Raw genomic sequence first — 13,123 nt, 5'->3', positions numbered from 1 at the left:
ATGGGTAAACATATTGACTCGAGTGTAAGCCGGGTATGCATTTTCTCATTATCCCTGTCTTGGTATGCATGGCTCCCCCATCCCTGTCCTTGAATACATGGCTCATTATCCCCTATCCTTGAATACATGGTTCCTATTAGAAAGAAAACAAAAACACATCCTACTTACCTTCCTGCGCGTCCTCGCCGCATCTCGTTCTGGCGCCAGCAGCTCTTTCTGCCGAGCGATCACGTGGCCCACTCATTAAGGTAAAGAATATTCACTCCACGCCTATGGGAGTGGAGAGGCATGAATATTAATTACCTTAATGAGTGGAGCAACGTGATTGCTCGGCTGGAAGAGCAACTGGTGCCGGAACGAACGAGATGCAGCGAGGGCGCGCAGGAAGGTAAGTAGGATGTGTGCTAAAAGACGGCCGCTGTGACTGTAACTGTGCACGATATTAGAGAAATTATTATTTACTGCCAGCGCAGTGAATATTCACTTCTCCTTAGCAGCGGGCACAGGATTTGGCTGCCGTCTTCTGCCTCTGTGACCCGCTGCTCCGCCACTCCCCCTCCCCTGCTGTATTTCTGGAACAATGACTCATGTATAAGCCGAGGGGGGTGATTTCAGCCCTAAAAATGTGCTGAAAAGCTCAGCTTATACACGAGTATATAGGTAAATAACCAAAAATAGTTAATAAATAACATCTCCCACATGTCTACTATACATCAGAATCATTTTTGAAACATATTTTTTGGTTAGGAAATTTATCAGCAATTTCTCTTTTTTCCCCAACAAAAGTTACAAAACTTTATTTAGAGACCACTTCACGTTTGAAGTGACTTTGAGGGGCTTATGTGACAGAAAACACCAAAATTGACACCAGTCGAAAAACTGCACCCCTCAAGGTGCTCAAATCCACATTCAAGAAGTTTAATAACCCTTCCGCTGCTTCACAGGAATTAATGGAATGTGGAAGGAAAAAATACATTTTAATTCTACCACCACAAAAATGTTGCTTTAGCTCCAAATTTTTAATTTTCACAAAAGAAAAAGCATAAAATGCACCATACAATTTGTTGTGCAATTTCACCTGCGTACCCCATATGTTTGGGAATACTGCTGCATGGGTGCATGGCAGAGCTCGGAAGAGAAGGAGAACCATTTGAATTTTGGAGCAAAATCAGATGACATAGATAGAGGATGCCACGTCGCCTTTTGCAGAGCCTCTACTGTGTCTAAGCAGTGGAAACCCCCCACAACTGACCCTATTTTGGATACTAGACCCCTCAAGGAATATGTCTTGAGGTATGGTTTCACAAAATGCTATACCATTGAACTGTGAGGGAAAAAAAATTACATTTTTACCACTACAAAGTTGTCTTAGCCCCAGATTTCACTCTTTCACAAGGTGAAATGGGTAAAAATGACTTCATAATTTGTTACACAATTTCTGCTGGACGTGGAAATACGACATATGATGCTGTGCAGTACTGCGTATCCGCACGGCGAGACTTCGGAGCGCTATTTGACTCTTGGGGAACAAATTTTCGTAGAATAATTTGAGGACTCCATATACAGAACTCCTAAGTGTTAGAAAAGCAGAATCCCCCACAAGAAACCCTATTTTTGAAATTACACCCCTCTAGGAATTTATTCACAGGTTCACTGATGTATTTGACTCCATGGGTGTTCTCTACAAACAAGCAGTGTGGATATTGATAAGTGAAAATACAAATATGCCATTGTAGTGCCTGTACATTGTAGTGCCCAGTACATAGTAGTGCCCATAAATTATAGTGCCCAGTACATTGCAGTGCCCAGTACATTGCAGTGCCAGTCATTGTAGTGTCCGGTACATTGTAGTGCCCATTGTGGTAGATCGGCTCACATGGCTGCACACGCAGGTAGACACGGGTACACTGCGGCTTTAAGAACTTCCTTGGGTTTATTGTAGGCAGCATAAACTCAGGTGTGGTAAAGAAAATACAGCCCTCTGGGCAAAACAGGAAAACAAAACAAAATGGCGGCAGAACAAACACAGTCCTTCCGTGAGTGGCTAACAGAACAACCACGGTTCAGGTTCTGTAGTCCATGCAGCACTCTCGTGCAGTGCTCCTTCTCCAGGCAAACACACTGAACACTGAGAGTTTTTCACTTCAGCCATTATTTAATCCCAGACATGTGACGCCTCCACCACGCGACTGATCATATGACTGTGACCTCACCAAGGTCCTGTCAGCACACAGTGGTGCTAGCTCTGTAGGGGGAGATAGGCGGGGACATTCTCCCACCCACTCTATGAATGTTCCCCTAAAAACAAGCCAACAGCTTAACTCTGGCAACACTTACTGTGCTGGAGGAAATACAACTCTGGATTTTATATCACTGACGCCATTAGGTGTAGTGAAACATTTCTTTTTCGTCTCATTGGGGGACACAGTAACCGTGGGTGTGTGCTGCTGCCTCTAGGAGGCTGACACTATGCCATGAAAAAATGTTAACTCCGCCTCCGCAGTATACACCCTTCCGACCGGCTGTAGGACAATCAGTTTTGCTTAGTGTCAGATAGGAGATGGACAGGGGTCTCTCGCAGACCCATGCCTACCTCAATGTGCGTCGTTCCTTTTCAGGTAACCATGGAGGGATACAGAGTAATGTAGATCGGCTACATCTGTATTCCCACACCGGGATCATGAGTTTGGGGTGTACTGCCACCCCATATCCTCATAGATCCCATTGGCAGGACCCTAGCCCCTAACACGGACTCGTGCTCAGGTGATCGTACCTGGTCCTGACCTTCGTCTCCCATCACTCGCCCTCCAGAGCCTGATGATTGAGTGAGATGCCCTACAGAAAAGATTTGGGACAGCAATCTTTTCGTCAGGTAACTGCTCCCTGTCACGGGGGAGCTGGAGGTAAGAGGCTGCAGCATTTTTTTATTGAAAAAAAAAAAAAAGAGAGAGAAGCTCTTTTCCTTGCATACAGCCCATGGCTCTAACTTATGTCAAGAGCCTGTACCTGCTTCCAAGCACTGCAGGAATGCAGATTGCGGGGTGTCTCCAATCCTTCCTCCCGCGGCGGCGTTATGCTCCTGGGCTCCAGCGGCTCCCCACCGGCTTCAGAGTCCAGATCCCGGCTTCCAAGGTAGGTCCAGCCCTCCGGGGTCCTATTCCGGGACCAGCGCCATCTTGGTGCTCCAGGGAGTGCGGGGCTGGGACCTGGCCTCCGGCTCCGGGCGGGGGCGGCAGGGCTGTTCACCTCTCTCTCCTCTGCCTTCGGGCAGCAGCTGCGGTGGGGACACAGGACGTGGGATGTGAGTACTGCACTACAGTTGTTGCTCCCTCACTCCACTTTTTACCCCCGATGGTCAGCCAGTTAGAAGGGCCTATCAGTATACCCAAAGGAGAGCAGTCCCGCTTCCTCCTCATCCTCTCCAGCTACCATCGTTAAACATTTTGTACGTACCTCATGCAATAACAAGCTTCCTTCGGGTCAGTCCTCCCCACTCTGCTCAGAGCGCAGCAGACTCACTGTATTTCCTATGCTAGAGAGCAGGTGCAGCCCTCCCCCACCTTTCCTGCCAGAACTCCCGCATTACCCAGGAGCTGGATGAGGCCATCCTGCCTGCCGCCCAGGGGTCAGCCGTTGCCGCGGGAGACAGTGAGTGTCCGGGATGGGCCTCTTCCTTAGGTTAAATCAGTGGCTAACCTTACCAAGGTATCACAGAACCTGGTAACGGTGCCACTTCAGACTCCAGTGGACACAGGTGCATCGAAGGAGTCACTTTTTAGACCTTCTAGAGGCCGTAAAAGGTTGAGACAGGACCACCAACCCAGGTCCCCTTCTTACTCCATCTCACCGCCAGAGTTTCTCTGGCTGTCTGCCCAGAATCAGGAGGCAGTTTTAGAGACCCGCTCGGAGGAGGGTTCTGAGTACGGGTTGGAACAGTCCCAGGGCATCAAGGATATGGTCCAGGACCTTATTGCTGCAGTCAATAAGACCTTAACATTAAGGACGCCACATTGAAGCCTGATGATCAGGCTCTCTCATTTAAACGGCATAGGTCCCCCTCCAGGGTCTTCGCCTCCCACAGGGATTTTGAGGAGGTGTTGGCCAGGGAAAGGAAAAACCCAACCAGGCAGTTTCAGAGGGGAAGCCATTTTGGGATCTCATATCCAGATCTCACTGCCAACTGGACCGCCTCCCCTTCGGTGGATCCACCAGTGTCCAGACTCTCTACCAAAACAGTCCTTCCACTCGCCAGTGGGGCACCCCTGGAGTATCCCAATGATAGGAGGATAGAATCCCTGGCAAGATCCACCTTTAGAGGCAGCAGCTGCTATATTGTGTCCGGCCTCCGCCTCAGCTTGGGTAGATGAGTCTGTTTCAGAATGGGTCAAACAGCTTAGACAGGACATATTGGCCGTGGCCCCACCAGCAGAACTAACGGAGTTCGCAGACCAAATCTCTGATCAGGAAGTGTATGGTATCAGCAGCCTTAGACGCCGCATCCTGCGCAGCCCAAGCATCCAGCATCAGCCTGGCAGGCTGATTTGTCCTCAAAGAGATCCCTGACCAATCTGCCTTTTCAGGATTCGCGACTCCTTGGTCCAATGTTAGATCAAATCATTAAAGATGCAACTGGGGGCATAAGCTTCCTTCTCCCTCAGGCCAGGTCTCGTCAATAGGTTTTCAAACGAAAGACCCAATCCTTTTGTCCCTTTCGTCGGGCCCACAGCGGCAGACGCTTATGCTCAGGGCCCACAGAGGTCGCAGGCGCCCAAGGACAGGGAGAAGGTGTCCTTTCAGGCCTTCCCATCATGGCACCTTGCAGTTCCCACAACAGAGCTACCAGGTCAGGGCCAGGCAGATCCTCTTCAGCCTGAAGGGATTACAGCTCCCTTCCCAGTCCCTCTCCCAGACTAGGGGGCCGCCTTCACTTCTGCAGAGATGTCTGGCAGAGTTCAGTAGAGGATACCTGGGTAAGGGAGGTGGTATCTACAGGATGCAAGATAGACTTCAACGCGCTTCTGCGACACCGTTTTTTTCTATCCCAACCACCAAGAGACGCTGCCATGGCCTCAGGTTTTGGTGCGGCAATCGACTCTCTCCTCAGCACAGGAGTAATCATGCCTGCTCCCGAGCAGGAGCGTTCTACAAGCTTTTACTCAAACCTGTTTGCAATACCAAAAAAGGATGGCTCGGTTCGTCCCATACTAGACCTCAAGAGGTCAAATGGGTCCGCCTACGCCACTTCAGGATGGAGTCGATCCAGCCGGTGATTGCCTCTATGGAGGATCAGGAATTCCTATGCTCCATAGACATTCGGGACGCCTACCTGCACGGCCCCATTTTTCAGGGACAGCAAAGATTTTTGTGCTTCGCTGTCCAGCTGCAGCATTCCCAGTTTTCAGCCCTACCATTTGGGCTGGCAACAGCCCCCAAAATTTCTACGAAGATTATGGCAGTAATGGTAGCTACAGTATATTAAGGGTCAGAGGTATAGTATTAGTCCCATATCTCGACGATATTCTCATCAAAGCACCCTCCTTCGATCAGGCTCAGGAAAACCTATCTGCGGTTCTAATCATGCTGTCCCGGTTTGGTTGGCTCTTCCAACAGGGAAAAAATACCGCCTTATGCCAACACAACACCTAGAGTTCTTATGGATGCTAATCGACACCCGCCGCTCGAAGGTCTTTCTTCCCAAAAGGAAGTAGATTACTCTCCGGTAGGGAATCTCCTCTCTGCTAGAATCCCGACTCCTATCTTTTCACGCTGCCATGAGGGTCCTGGGGAGGATGGTGGCAGCTTCAGAGGCGATGCCCTTTGCCCTGTTCCGTTCCAGGATACTTCAGAAGGACACCCTCCTTCAGTGGTACAGGGCCATCTCTTCACTGGATCTCCCCTTCCAGTCAGGCCAAGCAGTCCCTCAAGTGGTGACTGACCTCCCCCCTTGTTTATCTGGGAGGGTCCTTTCCCCCTGTCCACTGGCAGGTGATAACTACGGATGCCAGTCTCCTGGGCTGGGGTGCAGTATTCAGTCACCTAGCGGTCCAGGGGCGATGGTCGAGGCGAGAATCTTCCCTGTCGATCAACATTCTAGAACCAAGGGTGGTCTTTTCAGCACTTCTACATTGGGAAGGATGCCTCAAGGATCAGTCAGTCCGGATTCAGACGGTCAGTGCCACAGCGGTGGCATACATAAATCACCAGGGGGGAACCAGGAGTCCCCGGGCATCAGCCGAGGTATCCAGAATCATCGGCCGGGCGGAAGCCGCGTTTCCGGCAATATCAGCAGTTTACATCCCCGGCACAGACAACACGGGCACCGACTTCCTCAGTCGGGAGGGGCTCGCAGCAGGAGAATAGTCCTTACATCAGGACGTGTTCCATCAAATCTGCCGGGTATGGAGAACTCCGGATGTGGACCTTCTGGCATCTCGACAGAATAGAAAGGTCCAATAGTTTTTCTCCAGGTGCCGCGATCCTCTGGCAATAGGGGTCGACGTGCTGGTTATTCCCTGGTCACAGTTCAGACTCCCTTACCTGTTCCCTCCCCTTCCTCTCCTACCCAGGTTGCTAAAGAGGATCAGGCCAGTCATATTGATCGCCCCGTACTGGCCCAGGAGGGCCTGGTTTGCAGAAATTATCAATCTTCTTGCAAGATGGAGACCCCCCCGACAGACCAGCGCTCCTGGCACAGGGACTGTTTTACCACCCGAATTCTTGGTTGCTCAATTTGATGGCTTGGCCATTGAAACCATAATACTGAGAGCAGTGGGGGGTTTTTCGGACCGAGTCATTAATACAATGATCCAGGCTAAGAAGCCATTTTCTTCAGGGTCTATTATAAAGTCTGGAAGGCTTATTTTTGCTGGTGTGAGTCTAATCACATCTCACCTATAACCTGTTAACTACCATCTGTCCTAACCTTCCTCCAGGCAGGATTAGATGCCGGTCTTGCCCTAAGTTCCCTGAAAGGCCAAGTATCTGCTGTCTCTATTCTTTTCCAATGGAATTTGGCCTCTAGCCTGCAGGTTAAGACCTTTCTTCAAAGGGTGGCACATACAGCTCCTCCTTACAGATCCCTAGTCCCTAGCGGATCCATGGGATCTTAACCTGGTCTTGGAAGCCTTGACAGATTCACCCTTGGAGCCCCTCCGGGAAGCTCCCATATCGTTTGTGTCCTGGAAGGTGGTATTTCTCGTAGCCATCACCTTTATTAGGCGGATTTCAGAGTTGGCGGCCCTGTCCTGTCGCCTTCCATTTTTAATTATGCACCAAGACAAGGTTGTTTTGCGCCACCCCCCCCTTCCATCCTTCCCAAGGTGGTATCTGCCTTCCACCTGAGCGAGAATATAATCTTTCCGTCATTTTGCCCCCCCCCCCCACCAACTCATCCTCTGGAGCGTTCTTTCAATAAGCTGGACCTGGTCAGGGCAATAAGGGTCTACCTGGCTAGGACTGCTCCTTTCAGGGAAACAGACTCACTCTTTGTCATTCCCAATGGGGTGAGGCGACAATCGCCTGCTGGATCAGAATTGCAATTCTGGAAGCCTACCGGGTGAAGAACAGGGTGTCCCCTGATGGGGTCAAGGCTCACTCAAAGAGGGCGGTGGGCGCCTCCTGGGCGGCACACCATAGGGCAGCAGCCATGCAATTGTGCAAGGCAGCTATCTGGTCATCCGTTCATACCTTTTCAAGGTTCTATAAGGTCCATACCTATACTTCAGCAGACGCCAGCCTAGGCAGAAGAATTTTTCAGGCGGCAGTGGTGAGTTCTCTGACCTGAAGGAAGTTTCTGTCTTCTCCCTCCCCAGGGACTGCTTTTGGACATCCCACGGTTTCTGTGTCCCCCAATGAGATGAAAGAGAAAACAGGATTTTGGTTGCTTACCATAAAAACTGTTTCTCAGAGTCTTCATTGGGGGACACAGCGCCCTCCCATGATTATGTTACTTACAATGATTATATGATTGGCTTACATGACAATGTCTCCTACTGCTTTTTCACTAACTGATTGTCCTACAGCCTGTCGGAGGGGTGTATACTGTGGAGGTGGAGTTAACATTTTTTTCATGGCATAGTGTCAACCTCCTAAAGGCAGCAGCACACACCCACGGTTTCTGTGTCCCCCAATGAAGACTCTGAGAAACAGATTTTACGGTAAGCAACCAAAATCCTGTTATCTCCCCTCTATTACATTACCAGTGACTCTGTCACACCATATAATGTAATGCCCACACATTGTAGTGTCCGGAATATCGCAGTGCCTATATATTGTAGTGCCCAGTGCATTATGCCCAGTAGACTGCCCGTACATTATAGCACCCAGTACATTGTAGTGCCAATACCTTGTAGTGCCTGTACATTATAGTGCCCATACATTATAACCAGCTTGTGTTTCAGGAGATGCCCACCCTGTAAATTAAGGGGTCTCTACTTGCAAAAGAAATGCCAAACATATGGACGCTAACTGCAGTTTAGGCACACTGTGGGGCTCATGAGGAGGGGGTATTTGGATTCGAGAGTGCCGATTTTGCTGGATTTCTTTTGGTGGGAGCCATATAGCTTTTTCCAGATCCTTTGTGCTACCAGTAATGTGGAAGCCTCTATATTTCCATTAAAAGATGATGGACCTGATTGGGAACTTGCTTTTTTTGTGAATTGAGATGAAGCTTTCATTGGGAACATTTTACAGAACATTTTGATTCACATTTATCCTGCGCACTACGCTGAGCACTTACATTGGGGTTTCCATCTAAATATACAAAATACGTGATCCAGATGAATCATCAAGGAATTCAATCACTAATGGGGCAGCACAGTTACTGTCTAGCCTTTATTCAGCGTTGTCTGTCTTTTCAGAGATGCACAAAACTGTGGCCGACCGCACTTTCATGAACGCTTGAAAAGATGGACACTGACGGACCACCGGTTCTATGGCGTCCACAGTGTCTCCATCTGCCTCATTATAGGGAATCATCTGCCAGAGGTTCCATCTAAATCGCAAGCTCAGTCATTTATATGGCAACTTGGGATGAAAAATATGGACAGAAAGGATGGAAGGAATATTAACAAAGGTAAAGGAAAACTAAATTTGTGCTTTCTAAATCATTAAGAAGAGGTGTGACGGCGGCCCTGTTATGCATTGGTGCTCCGCCAGACTCTACAGGAGCAGCTGTGCCATCACCAGACACTTCTGCTGTCATGTGGACAGCAGATAAAACTTCACTGCTCCAGAGACTCCACACGATACCACACACCGGTCATCATCATCACACCCCAGACATCATCATCAAATGCTGCTCATCATCATCATCACGCTCTGCTCATCATCATCACGCGCTGGCCATTATCAAATACCTGTGAAAACATCTCCTGTAATCTCCTCCTTCCCGCCACTCACACACGGCTGATCCCCCCTCGTTATCACTTCTTCTTCTGTCTCATCCTTCACTTTATTCTTAGTTGGATCTTCCTCCTGATATATCAGATATAACAATCAGCACAATACAAGAAACCACCAAAATCTGTGACACCTATGACCTCGATCAGAAATGTCCCTCCATATACAGATCCTCTACAGGGCTCTGCGCCGTCTACCTGATGATCCTCCGGGATGTTGTGATTCTCCTCTGGACAGTCCGGGGGACACAGAGGACGGGGACATCTATCTGGTGGATTTCTCCTCCTGGATCCATCTGTAGGAAACACACAGTGATGGAATAGATTGTGTCATGTGATGATGAGATCATGGAAGCAGTAGTAGGTGATCGCAGAACAGACATGACAGTCTCCCCTCCTCACCCTGCTGATCGGCCCATATTGCGATCGCCTCTTGTGCTCCATGTATAACCTCAACCTTAATATCAATCAGATCTTCACCCTAAAAAGAAAAATGTAAGATGAGCTCAGGTCCCATCACTTCATGGTCAGTGTCATGACTCAGGATGGGGTGTTTCTGTCTCCGTCCTGGTCAGGTTGTTAGAATCTGTTTAGTTTTTGACTATCCGCTATTTTCTTGTGGTGTTCTGGCTGCTGGTCTTTTTCCTCAGTTGCAGGGTTTGTCTTGGGTCAGGTGTTTGCATCACTCTTTATTAACCAGCACCTGCCTCCCAGTCCTTGCTGGACAACAGTGTTAATCCGCTTGAGTTCTGCCTTGGTGCTTTGCTTTGCCTACTGTGTGTGTAATATGTGCAGTGCTGGGACCTCTGGTTCTGCTAGTCTTAGTTTCTGTTTTCAGTTGGTTTCTGCAGCCTTCTCTATGCTTTCTATTAGGTGACCCATTTTTGTACCCAGTCCTTAGATCTTTCAGGGACCCCCCTCCCCCTATCTATAGGTCTTCGCTTGAGATTAACCTAGAATCGTCGGTGGGTCAATTCGCAAGGAATGGGTCACCTACTCCATCGTAGGGTATCAGCCTAGTCATAGTGCAGGGTCAGTTTTCCATCTTCTACCCTAGTCCTGTGTTGCAGATCCATAACACAGGTCAGGGTTAATTTAGTTCACCTCTCTTTGGTTCTGGGGCTCCTATTTAATTCTGGTGTTTTCTGGGTCCAGTATCGGTGGTACTTCTGTTTACTCGGCTAGAGGAGCTGACCCAGGTTATCTGTAATCGTTGTGCCTCTGTTTGACTGAGCTCTGCTGTGTATGACGCGGTTTGTCCCCTGACTATTGCTTGTCTTACGCTTCTGTACTGTTCCGTCTTTCCTGGTTCCTTGACCCCTTGGCTCACCCCTGACTACTCTCCCGTCTAGCCCTTTGGTTCACACATGCTTTATGCATCCATTAGCCCTCTGTGTCTGTACTGTTACACACTTAACATTATGGCTGGTCCATACAATCAGAGCAACTGTTACCACCCACCTTTCGTGTCTCCCTCTTTCCTCATAGAGTGTAAGCTTGCGAGCAGGGCCCTCACTCCTCTTGGTATTTGTTATAATCTACTGTATGTGATTATTGTTATGCTGTAATGTCTATTGTCTGTACAAATCCCCTCTGAAATGTAAAGTGCTGCGGAATATGTCGGCGCTATAAAAATAAAATTTATTATTATTATTATTCACACCCTCCCGTCTGGCTTCCGACCCTCGGCTCACCTCTGACTACGCTATGGTCTCGTGCTTCGGATCCCGCACTCCCGTCGGTTTGTTAGCTCCGTCTCCCTCGGCTCTCCATGCTTCGCGCACATAGCCTTGAGCCCTCAGCTCACCCCTGACTACTCTCCTGTCTGGTTTCCACCCCTCGGCTCACCTCCGACTACGCTATCGTCTCGTGGTTCGGATCCCACGCTCCCGTCCTACCAGCAGGTGGTTAGCTCCGCCCCCCTTGGCTCTCCGTGCTTCACGCACCCAGCTTGTTTCAGGCTTCCGCTCTCCCCGCTGGTAGTGGTGTGAGTGCACTGCTGTCCACTCTGCATCCCTGTTAACCCTGCAGTGCCCCCTATGCATAATCCCCTGTGACACCAGCCCTGTGTCATTACAGTCAGATGTTGTGGGGGCTTCAGTGTCATCTACCTGATGATCCTCCGGGATGTTGTGATTCTCCTCTGGACAGTCCTGGGGATACAGAGGACGGGGACATCTCTCTGGTGGATTTCTCCTCCTGGATGCATCTGTGGAGACACACAGACTGAATACATGACCTGCCGTGTATCTGTCTATATATGAGACACGTCTCTCAGAACCAGTGATTCTAGGTTTATGTATCAGGGACTAAATTACATTGTTGTGGTCCTCACCACCGGTACCGAGGTCCCAGCACATTGTGGGCCCCAAGTATGAAGTGATAATCAGCGAGACCAAAGCCTAATACTCTCTGCTCTGCACTCGGAGGATGAGGACCCTGAGGAGAGGGACAGAGAAGATCCTCGTCAGTCAGATGGAGGAGCTGCACTAAGAAACACAACTTCTCCAAGTTTCCCTCCACCAGGGATGGAACCACAGAGAAGCTGGAGAAAGCTCCACATTTCTATCCAGAGGTTTCTTCTCTCCTAATTCACCGTTATAGAGACTGGGGGAAGGACGGTTACCATTTACCAGGGATTGTTTTTTGAGAGCTCATGATGTCACCATGAGGACACGGCCTCCCTCCTGGACAGGATCCTCTGGTATCACTCTAAGAGGAGAGAAACTGCTGTGCTCCTATTAAAAGACGAGTTACTGTGTTTTATTCTTTTTTAAAGAGAGATAAATCCCAACATCCGCGTTGATATAAACACAAAAATAGTCAGCAAGTTCACAGGATGACGGTGTTGTCGGGAGCACCCAGTACACAGCGGTTAGTGCCTATCAATGTGTAATATAGGAGGACACTAGAGAGCAGGCACCGGGGTCATGGGCGCTGACTGAGGGACACGGGGAGCCAAGGAGAGATTGTCTGGTCAGATTCCACAGAAAAGCCCCATAATACATATTCTACTGAACGAACAACCCTTTACTGGAGACTTACACTGATTATTACCATCATTGTGTGGCCCGATGTCCCTGCAGGGCCAACACCTGCGTCACCATCCCACTTACATTGTTCTGATCAGACCCCATGAAGAGGAAGAGCGGACCCCCTGACATTTTGTGGTCATTAAGCCTTTGAGGCTAGGACCCCAGTCCCGTGTCCCGTGCATTCTGACATCATGTGATAAGGCTCATTAACCCTTTCCTGATATCTAGTGTTCAATCATGGAGCATACCATGAGCAGATCTGTGGCTCAAACTCTGATTCCTACTGTTTAACCAGTTCACTGCCTCTGACAGCCTGAAAGTGCCATTTAAAGGGGACCTGTCATGTAAAACAATGCTTATAACCTGCAGACATTGGGTTAACCTGCAGATTAATAACATATTGAACCTGCCCGGTGTCAGCTCTGAGAGCCCCGCTGCCAGGAGGAAATGAACTTTAGTCACACTCGGCAGCTTTCGACTTCCGGTCACGGCGTTTCGGCCGGAGCAGCTGCAGTCACCAGTCAGTGTACAGAGAGCGGCGGCTGTTACCACGCCGCCGGCACTGACTGACAGCCAGCTCAGCATTAGAGCCGGCTATGACCGCCTGTGGCCTCCAGAACACCCCTGTCTCTGCCACCAAGGTTTTACTATAAAGCTCGGTATGAAAAGGATCTCAGGTGTAATCCTCAT

At 49.3% G+C, this 13,123-nt stretch overlaps 1 protein-coding gene across 1 annotated transcript in view; it reads right to left on the bottom strand.

The window, feature by feature from the left end:
* LOC141054881 (uncharacterized) overlaps window positions 1-13,123 on the bottom strand; it is a 165,265-nt gene that overhangs the window by 36,294 nt on the left and 115,848 nt on the right. The window contains 4 exon segments of the mRNA XM_073551765.1: window positions 9,357-9,474; window positions 9,597-9,694; window positions 9,801-9,879; window positions 11,510-11,607. Coding sequence (XP_073407866.1) covers window positions 9,357-9,474; window positions 9,597-9,694; window positions 9,801-9,879; window positions 11,510-11,607 — 393 coding nt within the window.

The sequence above is a fragment of the Dendrobates tinctorius genome, unplaced genomic scaffold (assembly GCF_039654945.1).
Source record: "Dendrobates tinctorius isolate UK_male_01 unplaced genomic scaffold, ASM3965494v1 ptg000180l, whole genome shotgun sequence".
Lineage (NCBI taxonomy): Eukaryota > Metazoa > Chordata > Amphibia > Anura > Dendrobatidae > Dendrobates > Dendrobates tinctorius.
Note: the sequence above shows the minus strand (reverse complement) of the source record. Positions and strands in the feature narration are given on the sequence as shown.